Below are 24315 nucleotides of genomic sequence, written 5' to 3'. Positions count from 1 at the left end.
GAGGGAAGCAGGTGCAGATAGCAGACCAGTTGCTGCAGCTATAGTTCTGTACGTGATCTGACACAGACCACACACATGCTAGTGGTTCAAGGTCACAGGGACCCTGGATATGACTCAAGGTTTACGTGGCTCAAGATTTCCTATAGACCAAACAGTTGGCAAGATCTGTTGATGATTTTATTTCTCTTCAATTAATTTCCCTACCACCTTTTTTACCCGTTGTAATTCTTTCTGTGGTCAAACTTCCTTCTTCATGAATTCTTTCCCTGTATATAAGTCTCTTCCCTAGCTGAAGACCATCCACCTATATTCCATCCCTGTAACTGTGCAGAGCTCTATTATTTGTTCATTGTACTTGTGGTGCTCTATCATCCGTTGCACCTGTCTCTTTCCCTGCTAGATTGTGAGTTCCTTGAAGTGAGGGCCATGGCTGGTTATTCCTTGTCCCCTGAGCTCATTCCATCACATTCCATCTACAAGCAAGGCTCCATGGTCTTGGTATTGAGCTGAAACTTGTCTTCTATATTCTTCATGCTGACATCTCTGAAAAAAATCCAACTAAAGTTATCTTCATGGTATTCATTACTTTATTTGTTCAAATAATTTACCATGTATGTTCCATTCTGTCTTTATTTCTCTGAGTTGAGAATTTTGCTCCTTATGTTTTCCTTGCTTTTCAGTAGAATTTCTTTCCCTTTCTCAGAATATAAGATCTTAGAATCTAGGGGCTGGGGAGGTGGCTCAGTGGTAGAGTGCTTGCCTTGCATGCATGAGGCCCTGGATTTGATTCCTTGGCACCACATAAACAGAAAAAGCCTGAAGTGGGAGTTGTGGATTAAGTGATAAGAGTGCTTGCCTTGAACAGAAGAGCTGAGGGACAGCGCCCAGGCCCAGAGTTCAAGCCCCATGACTGACCAAAAACAAAACAAAACAAAAAATTGAAAAAAAAAAACCAACTTGGAATCTAAAGAATTGGAGGGGGCTAGGGTTTGTCTAGTCTCAGGTTTTCATGTAACTTACATTGGTGATAACTGAGGTAATTGAAATAGATATAAATATTTCCTTATCATTTTCAGTGATGCACTTTAGTGGGTTACAACCAAGTTTTCCACCTTTCATTCTACTTTAAAATGTTTGTATTGCTGTGTGATGGTATATACCTTGGGAGGAAGAGACAGGAAGATCTCTAGTTCCATATCAGCCTGGGCTACACATCAATAACTTGTGTTTTTACAAAAACACCAAACAACAAAAAAGTTTGATGTTGATGTCTTCAGAATAATGGGTCAAATGGAATGACACATTCTCTGTGGGAGCAATGTCTATATGGCACAGAAGGATCTTTGGATCTGGCTGTACATCACTTCTGGGGTTCATTATTTACTATGTGCCTCTATTTCCATATTAACAAGACAAAATTCATAATAATACTGGTGTTGCAGGTTTTTTGGGGGGAGGGGTCATAGGGCTTGAATTCTGGTCCTAGGCTCTGTCCCTGAGCTCTAGAGCTCAAGGCTAGCGCTCTACCACTTGAGCCACTTCCATTTTTCTGGTGGTTAATTGGAAATAAGAGTCTCACAGACTTTTCCTGCCTGGGCTGGCTTTGAACCATGATCCTCAGATCTCAGCTCTTCTCAGATCTCAGCCCCCTGAGTAACTAGAATTATAGGCGTGAACCACTGGTGCCTGGCTGGTGTTGTGGATTTAAATGAGTTAATAGATGTAAAGCATGAAGAATGATTACTAAGATGTAATAGATGTAAAGCATGAAGAAGGATTACTTATTGACAATCACTATTCAGAATTGTTGCTACCACAAAACTGACCCTACTCTTCTTCCTCTTGAGCTACATAAGCACTGGTGAAGTGTGAGTAGCCCTGCGTGAGTTCTGGTGGAGCCTTGCTAAAACCTCACATACCTGTCCTACAAGCTTCTTATCTTGACATGAGGCCTTACATACTGCTCTCTGGGACCATAACCACAACTGTGCAGTCAAGAAATATTTGGCCAAGGGTTTTAATGGACCAAGGATTTAGAATCTTTTTTTTTTCTGCCAAGGGCCAATGGGATATTTATACTATCATCCACGGGCCATACAAGATGACCAATACAGGAAGATGGCCATGGGCAGTCAACCAGGAGCATGCAAGAAACATACTTGTCTATCCAGTCATGTACCAAATGATTCCACATCTTATAGGGCCCAGAGGCTGCATATACCCCCCCGCCCCATGAAAGCAACTTAAGAAATTCAGAAGACCCATTAGCTTCTAGAGTTTGTTCCTTTGGCACGACCTTGTTCTAGGGCCCCATTTCCTGTCCTTTTACAAAGACTAAATTTGTTTTCCTCATTGACATTCTGAAAGCAAAACACTAGCAGTATATTTTATAGACTATATTTTGAAGTGAATTTGATTGTCCTAAGTGAACTGTTCCTCTGTCAACAGGTTGCTATTAAGATCATAGATAAGACCCAGCTGGATGAAGAAAACTTGAAGAAGATATTCCGGGAAGTCCAAATAATGAAGATGCTTTGCCACCCTCACATCATCAGGCTCTACCAGGTAGGAAGATTCCTGGCATGGTGGGTGCATGGCTATAGAATCAGATTGGTCTGTTTTATCTGAAGCTGCCTTTGAAGAACATGTGGATGGTGACAATCTGTGACTTTCTCTGTTTCTGTGTTCATATGTCCATCTCACTCTCTACTCCTCCCTTCTACTTTCTCACTCAGTATTTAATATCCTGTTTCTCCTCACTATTTCCTAGTGAGGTCTGACTAACCTTGAATAGGTCCTATTAATTCTTTTTTTTTTTTTTGGTCAGCTGTGAGTCTTGCCCTCTGGGCCTGGGAGCTGTCCCTGAGCTCTTCAGCTCAAGCCGAGTGCTCTGTCACTTGAGCCACGGGGCCACTTCTGGTTTTCTGGTGGTTAATTGGAGATAAGAGTCTCACAGACTTTCTTGCTTGGGCTGGCTTTGAACTGTGATCCTCAGATCTCAGCCTCCTGTGTAGCTAGGATTACAGGTGTGAGCCACCAGCACCCAGCTACTAATTCATTCTTTAAAATTTGATTCCTTAGCCGGGTGTCAGTGGCTCATACCTATAATCCTAGTTACTCAAGAGGATCTTGGTTCAAAGACAGCGAAGTCTGAGAGACTCTTATCTCCAGTTAACTACCAAAAAGCTGGAAATGGTACTGTGGCTCAAAGTGGTAGAGCACTAGCCTTGAGCACAAAAGTTCAGGGATAGCACCCGACATCAAGCCCAAGGATTGGCAGTAAAAGTAAAAAATATCATTGATTTTTTGGGGGGAAGGGGCGGGTTTATAACTCAGTGGTATAGTTTGCCTAATATGAATGAGGTTCTGGTGTGAATCCAAGCAAAAAACACACCTGTACAAACACATCCTTTCTAAATTGGACAAGGTGGCAAGTACCTGTAGTCCTAGAATTTGGAAAGCTGAGATAGGAGGATCATTGAGTTCCAGGCCAGCCTGGCCTGTATGCGTCCCTGCTTTAAGAATAAACAAACACTCCTACCCTCAAAACAAACAAAACAAAATAATACCCTAAGACCTTGCTGACTTTCTCAGCAAGAATTACCCAAAGAGATTGTTTAGAAGGTGATAAGACCTTACTTTACTTAAGTTCACAGTCCTAAAGAAGGGTGGGAAACCCAAAGGAACAAAGACTTTGGGGAGGTGAAAACATAATGATGAATATTACTTTCTTGTACAATTTGTGTGTGCGTGTGTGTGCGCGTGCGTGCGTGCTAGTCCTAGGGTTTGAACTCAGGGCCTGGGGACTCAAGGCTCTACCACTTGACCCACAGCTCCACTTCTGACCTGTTTTGTGGCTAATTGGAGTTAAGAGTCTCACAGACTTCCCTGCTCCAGCTGGTTTTGATCTGTGATCCTCAGATCTCAGCCTCTTGAGTATCTAGGATTATAGGCATGAGCCATTGGCGACTCTCATAAAATTATTCAGAAATTAATTTTTGTGCTCATGTTCAAAATTGTGATGGCAATTCAGTTGTGGGTCTTGAACTCAAGACCTGGGTAATATCTCAGAGCTTTTGTACTCAAGACTAGCACTCTACCACTTTGAGGCACAAGCTATTTTAAGTATAGCTTCTTACCTCAATTAAAACCTACCCCTTTTCTTTTTTTGTTGTTGTTTTTTTTGGGGGGGTCCTGTCGTGGGGCTTGAAGTCTGGGCCTGGGCGCTTTCCCTCAGCTCTTCAGCTCAAGGCTAGTGCTCTACCACTTGAGCCACAGTGCCACTTCTGGCTTTTTTCTTTTTGCTTATATGGTGCTGAGGAATCGAACCCAGGGTCTCAAGCATGCAAGGCAAGCACTCTACCACTGAGCCACCTTCCCAGCCCCCCCACTTTTTATTTTCTGCTTATGTGGTGCTGAGGAATCGAACCCGGGGCCTCATGCATGCAAGGCAAGCGCTCTACCATTGAGCCACCTTCCCAGCCCCAAAACCTACCCCTTTTCTAACAGAGTCCTGGGTGTAGTTTTCTAAGGAAGCATTTAATTTTGATAATCCAGGATCAGATTCTATGTCATGGAAAAGGTTTTTATTATACTTTTCTTCCTTTCCTAAGAAATATACATATTTCACATGAAGCCCTAGATTTGATTCCTTAGTACCACATAAGCAGAAAAGGCCAGAAGTGATGTTGTGGCTCGAGTGGTAGAGTGCTAGCTTTGAGCAAAAGAAGCTCAGGGACAGTGCCCAGGCCCTGAGTTCAAGCCCCAGGACTGGCAAAAAGAAAGAAAAAGAAAAAAAGAAATATACATATTTCATACCATCGTCAGAGTGATCCTTTAGCCCTACTGCAAAAGCAGTAAATCTGATGGATGGAATTTCAGACAGAAGGGGAGGGACTTAGCAGGCTGGTGGAAGACATATTTTGGGCAAGGTGGGGTTTGGGGAACTGCTTAGATTGCAGTGTGCTGGTAGCAGTGGCTGCCTGAGCTCAGGACCAGCCCTGCTCCCTGCTTTCCACTGCAGGAGTCCCCTCCCAAGTTGTGAAGGAGGCGGCCACCCACTCAGTTCCTTTGCTGCTCTTAGACTGCAGTCAAGGCTTCTGACCCAGATACAGGAGTATGCGTAAGACTGAAGAAAGCACACCAACAGCATGAGGGGCCCTGGGCCCACTTGCATGGCCTGTTATTTTTATGGAAAAGAAAACATGCTGCGATGTTAATGTGTGGCTGAGGCTGTAGCTTTAGAGTTCTGCTGGCCTCAGCTGCCTATGTGATGAAATGAATTAGTAGGAACAGACCTGTTGAAGAATATCAGACAGAATTCAGTGAAATGACACCTATCTTCTGCCCAAGAACATACTTCTTGGTATTTCCTGAAGTCCTATTCTATAGGCTTGAAGGTGTCTTAAAACCTTTGGCTTTAGTCGGGCTCTGATGGCTCATGCCTATAATCATAGCTACCCAGAAATCTGAGATCTGAGGATCACGGTTCAAAGCCAGCACAGGCAAGAAAGTCTTCTAAGAGACTCTTTATATCTTTTTAACCACCACAAGCACAAGACCTTCTGAAAAACAGCTAATGTAAATAGGGCTGGGGCATTGCTCAAGTGATAGAATGCTTGCCTAACAGTCATGAGGTCCTGAGTTTCAGCCCCAGTACTGCACTCCCCTTCCTCCCCACCCCCTTAAAAAAAAGGTGGCAACTGGAAAAGCTAAAGCTGTATTTGCAATTCCTGTGTTTCTGTTGTGCAACACTGCTCTGCAGGAGTGCATGGTACATTATCCTGTGCTCCTTGAGAGGAGCGATAGAAATGCAGTTGGTTACTGGAGAAACCTTTACTCTATTGTTTATATATGAGATATTTAAAATGTTTTTAGCAAGTGTGGTATATATTCATATATTTGACTGTTGGAATATGTTTGATTAAAAAGGAAGACAAGACTGACAACATGAATTTTGAAAGGGTTGCAAAATAGGGATCAAGACAAAATACACATAAATCATTTATGTTACTTAAAGGGTTTGTATTTTTTGAGTAAATGGATGGTAGGAAGAAAAGATATCATTTCCTTTTTTTTTTTCAAGGCTCTATGGAGTTCTGTGCAGTTCTAGAACAATTCCTCATATTTTCATTAAAGTGGTTTTTATTTAGGTTGGGTTTGGTGGGCACTTTTTGATTGGTGTTGAACGTGACATTTTAGTTCTTAGTTTCTGCTCTGCCTCTCAGCTTTGCGATCTTAACAGATTGCAGAGCTCTCCACGGAAGCTCTGTGTCCGTGTCTCAGTAGTGAATGCTTCCTGCTTAAAGAACTCCTAACATTTATATCTGTTTTCCCCGAAGTGTTTTACATTTCCTTTAAGTGTAATGGTTATCAATATTTCAAATGAGAAAAGTTATCAGTTTCTCTTCTTCTGATATCTGCCTGTCATTTGTGTCACTGTCTGTCACTTTCCTGCCTTTGCACCAGGTTATGGAGACAGAACGGATGATTTATCTGGTGACAGAATATGCTAGTGGAGGGGAAATTTTTGGTAAGTACATTTATTGCATTCTTTAACCAGCTATTGAGCACACTGGCAAAGCAAAAAGAGCTATTCAGTGTTAGGTCATGTGAACAGCTGTCCTCTACTACAGCTATTTGGTTTCAAAATAATTCTAACTCTTTGGATTCACCTAGTTAAATTTCTCTAGCATCTTTGTTTGCTTAGCAAAGGTATTTTGTATTCTAGTGAGGTATTGGGAGTTGAGATTAAAGGTGTCCCCAAACAAGCAGTCCCTCTGATCCTGTGACAGGGCCTTCCTATTGGCAGTTGTTTCTAGCTAAGGTCAGGTGTGACAACACTCCCTCAAGTGTGTCTGTCATGTGAGTTCAGCAGCACTGGGAACAGAATTCTTGCCCTTAGTGACGCCTTACAGCTTGTTCAAATACAACATGTAACTGCAATCCTTACCGGGCTCCCTGTTTGCCTTCATGGTTCTTCTCAGTTTTGGAGGTTTTGTGATTTTTTTTTTTCTCCTACACTTACCCTTAGCACAATATCAGAAATAAGCAGGAGAATTTGTTACTAGAAGATCTGACTTTGAAGTGGTCAAAATAAACAGAAGTCTTCTCTTTGCTAACAGTGATTAGTAGAGTCAAATAGAGGAAAAGAGAGTAAACTTTCCAATCTAAATTCACTTTTTGTGTGTGTGTGTGCTAGTTCTGGGGTTTGAACTCGGGGCCTGGATGCTATCCCTGAGCTTTTTTACTGAACGTTAGCACTCTACCCCTTAAGCCACAGTTCTAGTTCCAGCTTTCTTTGTGGTTAATGGGAGATGAGTTTCATGAACTTCCCTGCTTGGGCTGTTTTCAAACCATGATCCTCAAATCTTAGCCACCTGCATAGCTAGGATTACAGATGTGAGCCAACAACGCCCATCTCAACAGAAGAAACTGGTCATGGTGTCATACTTGTTATCCTAGCTATGGAAGGAAATATAAAATAGAAGGATCAAGGTCCATCTGCTGGCTAACACAAATATAAATGGGAATCAACTGTTGGCATGATTAATGCAAAGACTACTGTGAAAACCTTATGTATATATGTATGTATGTATGTGTGTATGTATATATGTGTGTATGTATGTATGTATTTAACTCTTGCTGGACTTTCTTGCTTATGGTTGGCACTCTTGTCACTTGAGTCACATTTCCAGTCTGGCATTTTGCCTCTTCCTTCCTGAAAGTCTCACCACTAACCCTATCAGAGCTTGTTTTCAAAACTTTTTTTTTTTTTTTTAAAGAATAGAAAGCTGGGCATAGTTGTAATCCTATCTTATTTGAAGCAATGATTGGAAGATCACAATTTGAGGCCTCTCTGGACATAAAAGTTCTTGAGACTCCATCTTAACCAATATCTGGGCATGGTGGTATTTTCCTGTTATTCCAGCACAAAGGGATGCACACTGTTTCCCCAGTAACATGGGGAAAGCACAAGTAGAAGGAGCCTAGCCCAGGCTGGTCGTAGAATAAAGTGAGACTTTCTTGAGACCTTATCTGGAACATAAAAAGTGACTAAAAGCATGACTCAAGTGGTAGAGCACATACATACCTATCAAGTGTAAGGCTCTGAGTTTAACCCCTTCCCCTTCCCCCAGGAAAGAATAAAAGTAACAGGCCTTCTAAAGTATATGGAAGAGTCTAGGGTTGGAGGAGTCCTAAGGACAAGTGGCAAATGAAGGAACACATAAATATCTATGAAAATTGGGCTCATCTGATAGTATGTAGTACTTGAACCAATATAATCCATTCAGTTTATACCTGTGCAGCTAAGTCTCTTTTCTACTAGCACCTAGACAGGTTGCTTTCTTCCCAGGAAGAGCAGGTCATCAGCAGTTAACCATTCTTCTCCCAATTAGTTATCTGTTGCTGATGCTGTCCTGCAGAGGCGGTGGAGAGATGAAGACTTTCTTCTCCTACCCAGCCTTGGTTTGTAGAAATTAGGGGAGCATGCTGAGAATACAGGGATGTAGAACATTCTTACCTAGCCACCTAAGACAGTGGTTCTATGCCAGGAGAGGCATTCTGAGGGGACCGCAAGCTGAACTCCCCTCTACTTCCCTAAGCTCTCGTTTCCTGCAGTGGGTTATCTTTCAGAAGTTTATTACCACCTCTAGTTCTAGGTCCTGGCTCATTTTTTGCCTGGGGAGAAAAACACCATAAAACAGCTCTTAATTTCTTCCTTAAGGAACTCGGGAGCTGTAGGGGTGGTAGTAAGTGAGGGAGAAGATTCAGGAAACTGGCCCAGCCCTCAGCCTAACTTGCACCAGAGAGACTCAGGGAATAAGACATCTGGAAAGAACTTTCCTACAATCTGAACAAACCATTCCTTCAAAGGAGCCAGAATTTGATTGTATTGTTTGTAAGCCAATTTATGCCTCTGGGCATTGTTTAAAACAATGGAGCAATCAGCCATAATCAGTAGAGTTTAAGAGCTGGGTTTCATCAGAAAAAGACCAGGAGAGAATCCTACCCAAAACATGGTGATCCTAGAATAATGCTGGGTATAGCATAGCTTCACCTCCCAGAGGACAGTGTCTGAAGCTCCACTGACAATAACAAGCCTGGGAAGATGGGAGATATGTACATGTAATGAATGATGTAAGATGTCCAGTTTCCAACAACAGCAAAACTATAAGACATACAAAATCAAAGCAAAACTAACCAAGAAAAGTACAAACTATCTACTGGACAAAAAGCAGACCACTGAAACTGCCTATTTTAGTGAGACCAGATGTCAGATTTATTAGAAGAAAAACTTGAGAGACATTATAAACATGTTTCCTGAAATAAAGGAACCAAAATTAAAGTAATAAAGGAATGTGTGATGTTACTTAGAATAGAGAATGCCAATGAAGGGAAATTATTTAAGAAAACAAATGAAAGTTATGGAGTTAAAAAGTAAAATAAATGAAATAGAAAAATTCATTAGAGAGGCTTAGACCTGGATTCAAAATGGGAGAAGAAAAAGCATACTTGATCAATAGAGATTGCGCAAACCAGAGAATAGAGATATGATGAACTAAAAACAGAGCCTCAGGGAAATTTGGGGCACTGTCAGATATACCAGTGTATGTATACTGGGGAGTATTAGAAAGAGAGGAGAGAAAAAGGAGGGGGGGGCAAAAGGAAATAATTGTTGACAACTTTACAAATATACTGAAAAGCAATAACCAAGTGAGCTAAATACAGTGATCCACAAATAGACATACCATGGTGAGAATGATAAAAGTAAAAACTTTTTAAAAATCAGGTGTGGTAGGAAATGTATTCAGTACCTTACTCATGTAACTGTAAGCCCTCTGTACAGTATCTTTACAATAAAAAATATATACTAAAAGAAAACCAGGTGTGGTGGTGCTTACTTGTAATCCTAGTTCTCAGGGCATGGAGGTACAGTAGAATGGAGGCTTTGTGGCTAGCCTGGGCTACAAATGCAAGACCCATCTCAAACAAATGATTTTTATGAATGTTGTTTATTATTCACTATGAGATGTCATGTGGCTCTCTTTGCATTGCCCAGTGGGAATTAGGCTTGTAGAACTGTAGCAGGTATGTTGATACCCATGCCTTTTCAAAACAAAACAAAACAAAACCTTTAATTTTGGAGCATTTCAGAATTTGGATGTTTGGATTAGGGATGAACAGATAAAACCTGCAAACTCTGAGTAACTATGGAGTGGGGCATTCTTGTGGTCCCAAGCATTTCAAAAAAGGAATAGTCAGGCTGCATTGGAGATAGCATAATGTTAAGCAGAGACAAGTTGAAGATATGATCACAGGAGTAGTTGCTGAACTCACTGGAGTTTGATAGATTGTCACCAGAAAGAAAAGAATTAAAAGTAAGTTGTCCACTGCTGTGGGTACAAACACTGCCTAGGGTGACTGGAACTGGGTTTCACTATCTGATAAATATGGAGGCCAGGGAAGTAGAAGAGGGTGTATACACATTGACTAAGCATGAACCATAGACACGTGAAGCTACTTAAAGAGCTTACATAAATGACTTCCCAGTTACGTGAAGAATGTTTGTCTTTTTTTTTTTTTCCTTCAAGATACTAATGATTAGCCTCACAAGAGGTAGTGGAAATGGTGGCTATAACTGGGAGGCATCAGGACACAGATTCAAAAGCCCTGCTGTTCTTTTTAACTTCTGTGACCCATGTCAAATGTCACTGTTCTGTGAAGACATGAATGAGAAAACATTGTGTGTTGGTACTATGGCTTTAAGTCAGGGCCTGGGCAGTATCCCTGAGTTTTTCCCCTTAAGTTTGGTGCTCACCCACTCACTGGAGCCACAGCCCCACTTCCAGCTTTTTGATGATTGACTGGAGATGAGTCTCCCAGACTTTCCCGCCCAGACTGGTGTTGAGTCCTGATCCTCAGATTTCAGACTTCTGAGTAACTAGGACTATAGGTGTAAACCATTGTACCCAGCTGAAACATCTTTTGGGTTTTCTCATTAACTACGCAGATTATGAATTTAAAACACTGTGATGGATTTCACTAAATGGTTATTGAATGAGTATTACCAACTTTATTAAGACTGATATCGCATGTCAAGTATTTAGCACTGTATTATAAAGGGACAGCCCTGACAGTATGGCCTTGCTTAATAAATACCGGAAGAATTGAGAAACTAGTTATTTTTGTAAACCATTAAACTCATAATTTAAAACTTACACAATATGATTTCTTTAGATACATATCCCCAACTTCCTGCTGGAGACCATGTTGTCATAAATCCAGTACTTTATCAAGTAAAGTTTCCTGAATAGAGGCGGAACTCATGGACATCGAAAACAAATTACTAATTTAAGAAGAGCCAGTTGAAATGTGTATGATTTATTATGAACACTCTCAGTGTCTTAAAATAACATTCCTAATGATGACATACACACACACACACATACATGCATGTATATATATATATACACACACACACACACATATATATATATATATATAATACATTACAGCAATTTCTTTATGCCATGGGTCTGCAAACATTTAGTGGTAGAATAGGGAGTGGAAAAGACTTAAGTGCATTTCCTTCATGTACCAGATATTGACTAGGTATGTAGCCAAGTGTTTCAATAAGTCATTTTCTCTTGTTCCATGTTCAGGAACACTACCATGTTCTTTTGAACCTGCTAGTATGTGCTGATTTATGGGGCTTTTAAAAAAGACATTTTAATTTATCTTCAATATTCTTCATACCTTTACAGCTGTTTTTTTCTTAATAAGTTATTCCCTTCTTCTATACAAACTAGCTAAGACCAAGCTAAAGTATCCTAACACACAAATAACATATCATAGTATCTTTATCTAGTCACTCTGAACCAAAACAACTATTGTCTATTTTTCCCCTGATTAACTTTCTCATTCATTACCCTCTATATTTTTGTTTTCTTACTTCTGGACATGGCTAGCATTTATCTTTGTGATCTCTCCAAGATGTATGAAGAAGCCACCCACGGCTGACCTCATTTCAGTGCAGAACAGCCGTAGTTGCCTGGTCATTCTGTCATTCTATCATGACCTAAAAGTAAATGCCAAAGAGAATGACTGTGTGCAGTGTGTGCATAGTTTGTATGTAAGTTACAAAGGAATGCATTTGCCTGGTTTCTGTAGTCATACTTTTCTTGAGCGTTTTATGGAGTCTTTCTTAACTCTTTTTTGAAAATGTATTTTCACTGACAAGCTAATAGAAATATAGAAAGATCTTTAAGGGCTGGGGACATAGATCAAGTGGTAGAACACCTTCCTAGCAAGCACAAGGCCCAAGTTCAAACCTCAGAACTGTCTCCACCCCCTGAAAAAAATATTTTTAGTCATAACTTTTATAAATACTTGACTAAGAGATTTTTAAACATTTCATATCTGGAATCAGTGCTCTGCATTTCAGTGTGTTTTGATGTCCTGAGGATATTTCCTCTGTGTGTGATTGTGGGGAGTGGGGGGAATGGGAAGGAGAGAGAGAGAGAGAGAGAGAGAGAGAGAGGGCGGGAGGGAGGGAGGGAGGGAAGGGAGAGAGGCAGAGAAACAGGAACTCCCATCCTTCTCAGTCCATGTCAGTCATCCTCTTTTCTATATCTAAGCTTGACTATTCCATGCATGCTATATAATGGAATCTTGCAATATTTGTCCTTTTGTGTCTGGATTATTTTACTTAGCATAATGTCCTTAAAGTTTATTCATATTGGAGCATGAGTTAGAGTTTCCTTTGTTTTTAAGACTGAATACTATTCCATTTATATTTCACACACCATATTTTGTTATCCATTCATCTAGTGATAGACTTTGAGTGTCTACATTTGGTTTTTGTGTTATTCACTGTTATAAATGAGCAGGTAAACCAATGAAAATGTCCTTTTTTGTTTTTTTTTTTCTACCAGACCTGCAACTTGAACTCAGGGCCTGGGCACTGTCCCTGAGCTTCTTTTTTGCTCAAGGCTAGAACTCGGCCACTTGAGCCACAGTGCCACTTCCAGCTTTTTCTGTTTATATGGTACTGAGAATCAAACCCAGGGCTTCATTCATGCTCGGCAAGCACTCTGCCACCAAGCCATTCCCAGCCCTGAAAATGGCCATTTTTCCTGTAAGCATTTTCAGATGTATATAAGGAGAAAGAGAACAATTATAAAACTCATCAAGTTTTGACAATACTAATAGTTTTACTGATTTTTTCATTTTTCCATAACTTCTTTTCCATGTTTGATTTTGATAAAATATTTTAAAGCAAATTTAAGGCATTCTATGATTTCACTCATGAATATTTAATACTTTTCTTGTATGTAAAGACTTTTTTAAAAAACTTAATCATTAAGCCAGTGTCACTGGCTCATACCTGTAATTCTAGCTACTCAGGAGGCTGAGATGGCAAATAGGTTGTTCACCTATGGGGCAGGAAAGTTTGCTAGACTCTTAAAGCTGAAAGTAGAGCTGTATCTCAAAGTAGTGGGCCACTAGCTGCGAGCAGAGAAGCTCAGGGACTGTGCCTAGGCCCTGAGTTCAAGCTCCACAACTATCAACAACAACAACAACAACCCCAAAAAAACAAAACCCCCCCAAAACAAAAAAACAACAATTTAGTTATGACACCTATCTCAAGGCCATTGATCTTGCCTTATGTTGTAGCCAAGGGTTAAAACCAGCTAATAAATTCTCAGATATTTGCAGTTTTAGAATATATGTTTATAGATGATATAGATTCTAAGTATCCCTTATGAAATTCGCTTTTTCTTTTTGTGCATCCTTTTCTGTGTTTTCTTTTTTTTTTTTTTGGTCGGTCGTGGGGCTTGAACTCTGGGCCTGGGCACTGTCCCTCAGCTCTTCAGCTCAAGGCGAGCGCTCTACCACTTGAGCTACAGCACCACTTCCGGTTTTCTGGTGGTTGATTGGAGATAGGAGTCTCACGGTCTCTCCTGCCCGAGCTGGCTTTGAACCTCGATCCTCAGATCTCAGCCTCCTGAGTAGCTAGGATTACAGGCGTGAGCCACCAGTGCCCGGCTTGTGTTTTCTTTAATATAGTGATCATGGGGTTATTTAAGTCCAGGCCTGCCAACTCTGAATATCAGCCTCTCAGATTTGCTCTCACTGACTTTAATCTCTTGATTATCGCTCACTCTTCCCACTTCTTTCCACGTCTAGCAAATTTTCATTGTGTATTGGACATGAAGAGTGATTGTTACAGAAATTCTGGATTACTTCTATAGTGCTGAGTTTGTTCAGTCAGGCAATTAAATTACAGGCCGATCACCTCGATCCTGTTGAGGCTTGAGTTTTGACTTTGTTAGGTGGTTCGGTTTCAGTTTTGCCATTACTTATGGCATAGCCCTTATTTTAAGGGTATAGGTTTCTAGAATTTCAACTTAGTGCTTGGAATATTCACCAAAGTCTCTGCTTTTAAGCAGAGACATAATATCTTTTAGGTACTGTGAGGCTTCCAGAAATTTCTGGCTAGCTCTTTGCCTCTTGGCCGTGATTTTCCACTATGCCTCCTCATAGTCTAGCTCTGCCCATGTGCAGTTTGGGAGTTAACAAGGGTGTGAGTAGAGTTTCTATGCTGATCTTTGATTCTCGTTTATTCTGTTTCCTTTTTTTTTGCCAACCTACCATCCAAGATCTAGCCATCTCCTAACTCTGATTTGTTTGTTCTACTCTAACCTACTTTTTCTTTGTTTGGATTCTGTTTTCTTAGGTGGTGGCATAGGGTGAATATGGGACTTACCTCTTGTACTCATTTTCTGTAAAAACTTACAGTTTTGAGTTTGTTATTGTTCAATGCCTACAAATGGTCCAGCTTTCGTTATTGTTAAAGTAGGAGAGTAAATCCAATACCAGCTATTTGTTCATAAACAACAGAAATCTACAATCTGTAGGAAATCTGTTTTTATATTCAATAATATTAACAGTAATTTCTTACTGTTATATAATAGGTAAGGCATATTTAGCCTTCTGCAGGTATCTCAAAGTATCTTTCTAATAGTTGCTTAGATCAGAGTACAATAAAATCATTACATTGGTTGAGTTGATAAGTGTCTTAAATATTTTATAATCTGTGACATCCTCCTGCCCTGCCAGTATATTTTTATGTGTTATTTAACAAACTAGGTTATTATATTCAGTTTTTTATATTCTGTATTTGAGTAGTCATATCCATATTATGTCATGCAACTTGGTCTTCTGGTGGAGATCAGGAATACTTCATAGTTTTCATATTGCATTACTTCAAGTGTTGCTTGAAGTGTTGTCTGATTTTTCTCACTTTCAGTGATATTTAGAATAATTATTGGTTTCAGTATTTTTTTCACATAATCCATTTCTTGTAAAGTTTCCCATCACCTTTTAGCTAAATGTTTTAATTACCCTTTTAATTGCCTTGATACATTATTTTATTAAAAGTGCAAACTTTTTCTAATTCCTTCATTCTTTGTGTGTTTATTAAGTACAGTTTTTCTGTAAGGAACATTACCTCATAAGCTATTTAGAAACTATACTGATTATAATGTAAGCGCATGATTTCTTTTTCATATTATATTTCAAAATAATGTACTGGAACCCTATCAATCTCTAGTGGAGACTGGTCAGGTTGACTTTGTATGTTTTCAAGTATAATTATGAAATATAAACTTGAATATGCTTGATGTATTTCAGCTTACTGATTTATTATTCTGTTGAAGCGCAAATTATCCACTTAGCCTATGGGAGCCTCTTTAAGTTGACCCTTTATCCTATCAATAGGATCTCAACAGTCTGAGCTAGCCTTTTTGTTTTCAAACAAAATAGCACAGGCCTATCTTGTCCCAGACTTGGAGATGAGGCTCTGGTAATCTAGTGGAACATAGCATTTAGAGATTGGAGTCTGGAGACTAGGAATGTTCATTAGTGCCACTGGGTTGTCATTGATTAAGGTTTCTTCAGGTATAAACTAGGAAGAAATACACACACACACACACACACACACACACACACACGAAAGAGAAACAGAGACAGAGAGACAGACAGAGACAGAGAGAACAGTAAACATGAGTTTGTACTAACATTCCAATGGAAATTCAAAATTTCAACATTTTTACTGTCTTATCTCTTATGCAGAAAACTGTGACTCCAAATGACTTTACCATAACAACTTATCAAAACAGTATCAGCAGGCTGTATCCCTAGCACCACAAAATAAAACAAAACCCTAGGATGAATAGTGTTACAAATAATAAGGATACTCTTGTGCTCTGTTATTTGTGTTGCGTTTAGAATATGTCCCAGGAGGAATTTCTTTTCTGCTATTTGGGATGCTATAAGAACATACCTTGCATTGGATAATTTATAAATGCTAGAAGTTTATTTCTTGTAGCCTGAGGCTTGGAAGTCAAAGATCAAGGAGCACAGATTGGGGGTCACATGAAGGGGGTCACATGAAGGTATACTCTCTCCTTCGTGCCTGTGTGGTGCCTTGCTCATGTGTCCTCACATGAGAAAGCTCAAAGGTAGGAAATTCTTCCTTTAGTTTTGTTATAAAGGCATGAATTCTTATTATGAGGACACCGCCCTTAGGCCCTAATAATTCCTTAAGGCTCTGCCTATTCCTACTGTCACATTGGAGATTAAGTTTCAACATGAATTTTGAAGATATACAAATACTCGAGCTATTACAAAGATACATAGCAAAATTCTGAATTTTATTTTCAGTTAAATTTTTCCTCTGACTGGTTATGTTACAACCATACACATACACAGAATTATTGTGTTTATTCCTCTTACAGCTTGCCTTCAACTTTCAGAAATTACCTTTTCTTTCCTTTGACTCAATTTTTAAGTGTTTTAGTCATGCAAGATGTTGAATGTTTAAAAAAAAAGATGTAAAACAGGAAGGGCACATTCAGAGAGAGGTGTGTGTGTGTGTGTAGGAGTTGGGTTGACCCCACATGTATTAACTCCATGTGTGCTAAAATGGCCTAGAACGGTACACACTTTGTACCCATGTCAGACTCTGAGCTTCGATACTGTTTTAGAATTAGGTAAAATTTCACCACTGAGAAAACAGTGGAGGGTGCACGGTTCCTGTTTGTAAGATCTTTGCAACTACTTGTGAACCTATAATTTTTCAAAAAGCAAAAAGTAAAGATCACCTTTGCTGCTTTTCTGAGAGCAGATGCAGAAGGCTAACGGCAGAAGGAAGAATGCTAGTTCAGTGAAATATTAGGAAGAGTTTGCAATAGTATCTAGTAAGAAATATCCAGGAGAGAGACAGTGACTGCTCAGTTATCCCTAACTGGAGAAAGATGGAGATGGGATGTGGAATGACTGAACTGGGGGTGTGTTTGAAGGTAGAGGTAATAGCTGCATGTCACAATGATACCAAAATTTTTGTTCAGCCATCTGGGAGGAAAACGACAGGTAGTAACAAGAAGCAACAAGTCAGGTGGTGTGGTGTGTGTTAGATGGATTTTTTTTTTAAAGGAAACAAAGCCCCAAACACTCTTCTAGTCAGAGGCACCCTAGGCCTGAGCCTTCAGTGTGTACCCTTTTGAAACAAGGGCTGCAAATATAGTGCAAGCTTGTCTTGAACTCATAATCTTCCTGCCTCTGCTGCTGTGCGCAGGGATTACAGGAATGGTGCCCCATGCCCAATGTAAGTGTACTATTTAAAGAGAAGAGTGTCTTCTTAAAGTAAAAGAAAAAGTGAGCGCACTTGTGTTAACCTGCTCTCAGCAGCTGGGTTGTTTTGGCCTGGCCCTGGCTTTTTTGGAGAGAAGCATTTATTTGGTAAACAGGAAGTTGTTTCCATGGGTGTAGGAAGAAGAAATGATAGAACTAGTGGCAGAGTCAAGAACGGGCTAGCTGTGGTGAGCTTGGAGTGGGCAGAAATGTTTTCAGGTAGCCACATAAAACTTGTACGCATGCTGCTTTCCTCCTTTCTTGGCTTGGCTCACTGTTCATCTGAGAAATGCAGAGTTGCTGCCCACTGCTGACCTGCGCTCAGGGTCTGCTGCTTTTTAGCAGTGTTTGCATTAGCTGTGACTCGTAGGCAGCAGACAAATGGAGACACTGTCCATCGAGGGTGGAAAAGTGACTTATTTTGAGAAAGGTTAGCTCCCACCACTATCCCATTAATGGCATTCCTCTGACACTCCAGTGAAGCAGGGCTAGGGAAGTGAAGACTGGCTCCTGTGTGTCTTTGCTCTTTGAGAGGTTAGAACCTGAATATACCACAAGGCATTCCACTCCCCCTCCTTAGATTAGAACACAATTACAGTGGGTTCTGAAGCAAATTTTATGTATTGGTGCTTCACTACTTTTGAAACTGCAGAATTCATTCCCTTCTCTAGTTCTATTACCCCTCTGCAGGGATATAAATCTCTTAATGTCACTAACTTTAAAAAAAAATCGGTGAGAAGAGCAGATAAAGATCAAAGACGTTCAGTGTCAAGTGATTTATGGTGACCTACAAATGAGAGAACCTAGTCCCTGCATGTGGTAAGGACTTGGAAGGGGAGAACACCAAGAATTATCTCATCTGTGTGGTTTTTCAGCTGGCTAAAGCGAATTATGGTAAAAGAAAACTTTAAATTTGCTCCATACCTAGTAGGTAGATAAATAATTAGTTGACAGTGGGAGGGACTTAGTGTGGTGGACATTCATTATACAGCCGATGTCTCATTGAGGGTTTGTCTAGGAAGGAGGGCAGCAATTCAGACATACCAGAAGATGTCCTGGCTAGTGTGTGGGGAGTGGGGCTGAGGCTGTGGTGGGATTTGTTGCCAGTCCTCAGGAGACCTAGCTTATTGAATTGCCTGTAAGAAGTAGAACAATTTTTCATCTTAAGTTTCAAACTCTATTTTACTTTGAATATTGAGTGGATTCAGAGGCCATTTTGTTTTATTTTCCTTCTGAAAGAACCCCAGTATTTGTTCAAATGCTGTGAACTAACTATGTGTTAAGTTTAGGTTGGGCTTGTGTACTGGATTTCTTCACTCAAAAGTGAAGTATCAAATTAGAACTTGAATTTTTGCAGCCTGCCTGTGGAACATACAGGAATATAAAGCAGTCATTTGTCAGCGGGCAGCTGAAAGTCCATTTTCAGCAGGGACTGAAAACCACGGCAAGCTGTTGGCTTCCTGGCACCACCACAGGATCCTTCAGGTTTACACTGAAAGCAAATGTACAGGGGCTAAAGAGGGGGATCAGGTGGGTAAAAGTAAAAACTGAGGCCAAGGCCAAGGTATGAATGGGACTGAGCCACAAAGAAGAGCAGGATTCTAACAAAAGAAAACATGAGCCCCAGATACCATGGCAAGGAGGAAGTACCTAATGTTTGTAGTGTGTGTGTGTGTGTGAGTGTGTATTCGTTTTTCAGATAGAGAGTTGTGTATCTGGGCATGATATGCACAACTGTAATCCCAGCCCTTGGGAGGTGAAAACAGGAGAGTTGCAAGTTTGAGGCAAACCCAATGGCTACATCTCAAGAAACCATAAGTGATTTGTGTATCTTCTTTATATCTATAATTACAGGAATATTGAAGGTGACTTGGGGGGGGCATTATAGTTTGACTTATGTGTGGGGTAAGTTACAATTTTACCCAGTGTATTACCACTAGAACTATTAACAGTGAAGTTGATGTGCAGAGTAATTATCTTTAAATGCTTCAGAATTGTCATCTATTGATGAAAAACTTAAATTTTATTTTATTTTGTTTTGGTCGTGAGGCTTGAATTCTGGGCCTGGCACTGTCTCAGAACTCTTCAGCTCAAGGCTAGTGCTCTGACACTTTGAGCCACAGCACCACTTCCAGTTTTCTGGTGGTTTATTGGAGATAAGAGTTTCACAGACTTTCCTTCCCAGGCTGGCGTTGAACTGTGATCCTCAGATCTCAGCCTCCTGAGTAGCTAAGATTACAGGCATGAGCTACTGGCTCCCGGCTTAAATATTTTCTGTATATTACTGAGTAAATGTTTAAAAAGGTGTTCTTAAACATCTTTGAAAATTAAAGTTTTGTCACATTTGGTAACTGTTAAGTGAAAGTTCATTCAAGTATACTAGCCCTTATTGGCCTATGCCATGTGAGAGTTAATTCTGGTTAACAGACCCAGAGGTGGGGGTAATTGGCAGTATAAATGTTTTGTCCAAGGACGACCAATGTGTCATTATGGAGATAAAACAGAACTCGGCTGCATTCCACCAGCTCCTGGCCTCTATGATAAAATACTTTTTATAAAGAGTTTTTTTAAATAAAAGAAAATCAATTACTTTGGAAATCACAAAATTAATCATTCTGTCACATTTAAGAAGCTCTTTGATGTGTTCTGGTAATTAGTGTTTACTACCAGATGGATGTCTCTTGGGCATTTTAATTAATGGGTGCTTGCCCAAATGAGCTTCTGATGGTAAACCTTCATAAGAGTTTATTTTTATGTTTCTCAAGAATAGCTGTCTCTTCAAAGCTCTTTAATTAGACAAAGTTTAGCAACTAAAACATATTATTAGAATAATTAGCCCCCTCTTAAGAGAAATAAGGGGTCAAAGACACAGGTACTGTTAGAGAATGACCTCTTCAATTAAAATATAACACTCTGCATCGGATGGATGTCCGGTTCCGTAAGCTTATGTGAAGTTACTGTCCCTAGGCAGGGATTAAAGTTCATGTGACAGCTCTCTCAGAAGCCTAAACACACCAGAGTGTGTACTCACTTATCACTTCATCTGAGTCCCTTTAGGAAGCTGTCTTTTAGGCCTCTGACATCTAGGATAAAGCCTTCTTTCTCCTTTTTTCTATTGAGTCGGGCACCTGGGAAATAGCAGCGATTGTTTTTGAAGGACATACTTCAAAATCTTGTATATAAGTAAACATAAATTACAACCGTTCTTGAAGTTCTTGAACTCTTTCTTTCTTTCTTTCTTTCTTTCTTTCTTTCTTTCTTTCTTTCTTTCTTTCTTTCTTTCTGTCTTTCTTTCTGTCTTTCTTTCTGTCTTTCTTTCTGTCTTTCTTTCTGTCTTTCTTTCTTTCTTTCTTTCTTTCTTTCTTTCTTTCTTTCTTTCTTTCTTTCTTTCTTTCTTTCTTTCTTTCTTTCTTTCTTTCTTTCTTTCTTTGTGTTTTAAGAAAGGTTAGTGCAGGTTGGCCTTGAACTCTATGATCCTCCTGCCTCAACTTCTCCATTGCTGAGATTACAGCCATCCTACACTAAGTTTGGAGTGAAGAGTCTTTCTTAATAATCTAAATTATTGACTTGTAAGTGTGTATGTGTGTGCTGAGGATCAAACCCAGGGCCTCAAGCGTGCAAAGTACATGCTGTAGCCTTGATCTGTACCTCCCCCACTCCTAGATACTCAACTTACTAATAGTTTTCCACTCCAGGATTTTGCAGTCAAAATATAGTTTGATTTCTTTTCCAACTTTACTGTTGATGGATTGTTAGCCCTTTCTCTCATTTCTCAGTCTTGACAGTCAGGTTTTACTATGTATTTACTTTTTATTCTAAGGGGAAAAAAAAAGATTATTGATTAGTTCTGAGGTTGTATGAGATTTCACCAAAACAACTAGGTAGTTGTAATGAACTACTACTGTTGATAAACAATAGTACATTTATCTGTAGTGTTTATTTTTTACTTTATTACTATCTCAGGGTACATGTGATGACAAATGCATTCAAAATGTATATATGTCATTGGTTTAGTGTATACATATTGCCAATTTTGGATGGTACTTAAAATAATTTGCTGTATTAATTATGGATCAGTCAAATTATTTTTTTAATTTTGAGATAACTTGCCTATTACAGTTTGTTACATGTAAATTATTTTGCTATACCTTAGCAATGAAGCTAATGAAATTATTTTATTTAACTTGGCAGAAGCTTCATTTGCTTTTCTGTTGATATTATCTGTAAAAATTAATGACATGGTTCTAAAAACATTTGGTAAGCTCAACAAATGCAGATTTAAAGATGAAGATGTGTTGCTAAGTGACCAGAGAAGTATGTTTTATGTCAAATTATAGAGCTTTAAGGAAGTCTAATGGAGTCTGGTAGAAGGTAATTTTCTCTCCAACAAGTCTACCCATTCCTAAAACAATTGATTACTGGGACTCTGCTTTTTGAACACCCTTTAACACAGAAAATACTTTTGATACTTATCTTCATGCGTGTTTGTTCATGTATATGTAATCTTTGGCAATTGGGATATGAAGAGGAAGATGTTGAATGTTAGGATTCTTGAACAATGCCATTCAATCCTCTAAACACTTCTTATGGTGGTGCAAGCGCATTCTCACGCACAGCAGGATTTACACTTAAAATACTTTGGATATTTCAAAAGAGTTTCTTTTTTTCTCAAATAGTACCAACTAGGACTGCTAAGTGTGGTATTGTCTTTTTGCCCATTTTACTTTTTTATTGTTTGGTGTGGTCCCTATGCATCCCTCATAGTCTGCCTTTTGAAATTATACCAGCATCAGAATGAGAACTGACTGTTGGGGCTGGGAAGGTAGCTCAGTGGTAGAGTGCTTGCCTTGCATGCATGAGGCCCTGGGTTCGATTCCTCAGCACCACATAAGCAGAAAAAGCTGGAAGTGGGGCCGAGGCTCAAGTGGTAGAGTGCTAGTCAACAGCTGAAGAGCTGAGGGACAGTGCCCAGGCCCAGAGTTCAGGCCCCACGACCGACAGAAAAAAAAAAAAAGAGAACTGACTGTGTTCTTCTTCAACACAGACCACCTGGTGGCCCATGGCAGAATGGCAGAAAAGGAAGCCCGACGGAAGTTCAAACAGATCGTCACAGCTGTATATTTTTGTCACTGTCGGAACATTGTTCATCGTGATTTAAAAGCTGAAAATTTGCTTCTGGATGCCAATCTGAATATCAAAATAGCAGGTGAGAAGTGTGCTAGGGTGTGCAGAGAACAAAGGAGCCTTTTTCCTTTAGGGTTCTTAAAGCAAAGGATCATCTAATCCATCTATTCAGAAAGAAGTAATGAATACATCGCAAAAATTAAACCTGCTTTTGTTTGTTGGTTGGTTGCTAGGAATTAAATTTAGGCTGTGTATGCTAAGCTTGTGTTCCACCACGGAGCTGCATACCAAGTCTGAGTTTCATTCATTCATTCATGTTTTACAGTGCTCAGGATTGAACCCAGGGTCTTTGCAACTAGGCAAGTACTTTACCACTGGGTTGCATCCATAGCCCCTGGGTTTTCTTTCTTTTTATTTATTTATTTATTTATTTTTTATTTGTGAACATACTGTACAGAGGGGTTACAATTACATGGGCAGGATAATGCGTACATTTCTTACCAAGCATTGCAGCCTCCTCCTTTGGTTTACCCTTCACATCCCTTCCCAGCCTCCCCCCTCCCTCCTTTTTTTTTTTTTTGAGACATCTCACTTTATAGCCCAGGCTGGTCTAGAACTTCGATCTTTTTACCTCTCCTTTCTGAATGCTGGTATTGTCAATGTTCACCACCATCCCTCGCTCTGGAATTTTTTTTAATAGTTTGAAAATGGATACAAAAACATTTTAAAAAAATGAAATATCAGTAGTCATTAAACTAGGGAGAAAGAAAGGAAAGGGTGATATTTTAAATACTGTTATTTTAGTTGATGAATCTTTTTTGGATAATCAAGAATAAAATAAAGTAGAAAGGGAAATGGCTAAAATTGCTTGCCCTCTGAGCTGACAAAGATTTGTCTATGCCTTTGCTGGCAACATAAAGCCTGCTGTTTCTAAAGGCCAAAATTTTATAATAATTTAATAAGAATAGATCTTATAGTTGTATACAAGTAGTTAGCTATTTTTATTTCCCAACTATATAAAGCATTATATTTCCCATATATAATGCTTTATTAAAAGTTATCCCATTTTAAAATGCTTCAAAGTAGATTAAGAACCTTATCTCAGCTTTTTCTGAGTGTTTTTCTTTTCTTTACATAAATATATATGTCCAAATTTCATGACATGAGCCATGCTTCCAGTCTAGCGTTTTTGCTGATATTTTAGAGGGGTCTTACAGACTTTTCTGCCTCTGCTGGTTTTGATTCTCAAATCTTAGCCTCCTGAATAGCTAGGATTATGGGCGTTAGCTACTGGTGCCACCAGGCTCTCAGTTAACCTTAAACATAATTTTTGTTTTTGAAGCCAGCCTCAAGTCTCACTATTCTACTCATCTGACTAGATCCAAAATGCTCTTTTCACTGACTTGATCTGCTCATGCTTCACATTTGCTGAATTCACATTTTGCCTACAAATACAAGCCCACCACCTATTGATAGAAAAAAGTGACTGCA

General features: G+C 39.5%; 1 protein-coding gene across 2 annotated transcripts in view; it reads left to right on the top strand.

Moving 5' to 3' along the window:
- The first annotated feature begins 2452 nt into the window (after positions 1–2452).
- The window catches only part of Sik3 (SIK family kinase 3), an 80028-nt gene continuing 58165 nt past the window's right edge, over positions 2453–24315 (top strand). Inside the window, exons 1-3 of one of the 2 annotated variants that reach the window (XM_013009840.1) lie at positions 2453–2565; positions 6469–6532; positions 22745–22906. In XM_013009840.1, the coding sequence (XP_012865294.1) occupies positions 2524–2565; positions 6469–6532; positions 22745–22906 (268 nt within the window). In that variant the 5' untranslated portion in view covers positions 2453–2523. The remainder of the gene's footprint in view (positions 2566–6468; positions 6533–22744; positions 22907–24315) is intronic. The other variant, XM_013009841.1, reaches the window with a different exon arrangement.

Source organism: Dipodomys ordii, unplaced genomic scaffold (assembly GCF_000151885.1).
Source record: "Dipodomys ordii isolate 6190 unplaced genomic scaffold, Dord_2.0 Scaffold10, whole genome shotgun sequence".
In the NCBI taxonomy this organism is placed as follows: Eukaryota; Metazoa; Chordata; class Mammalia; order Rodentia; family Heteromyidae; genus Dipodomys; species Dipodomys ordii.
This window is presented reverse-complemented; position numbering and strand designations above follow the sequence as displayed.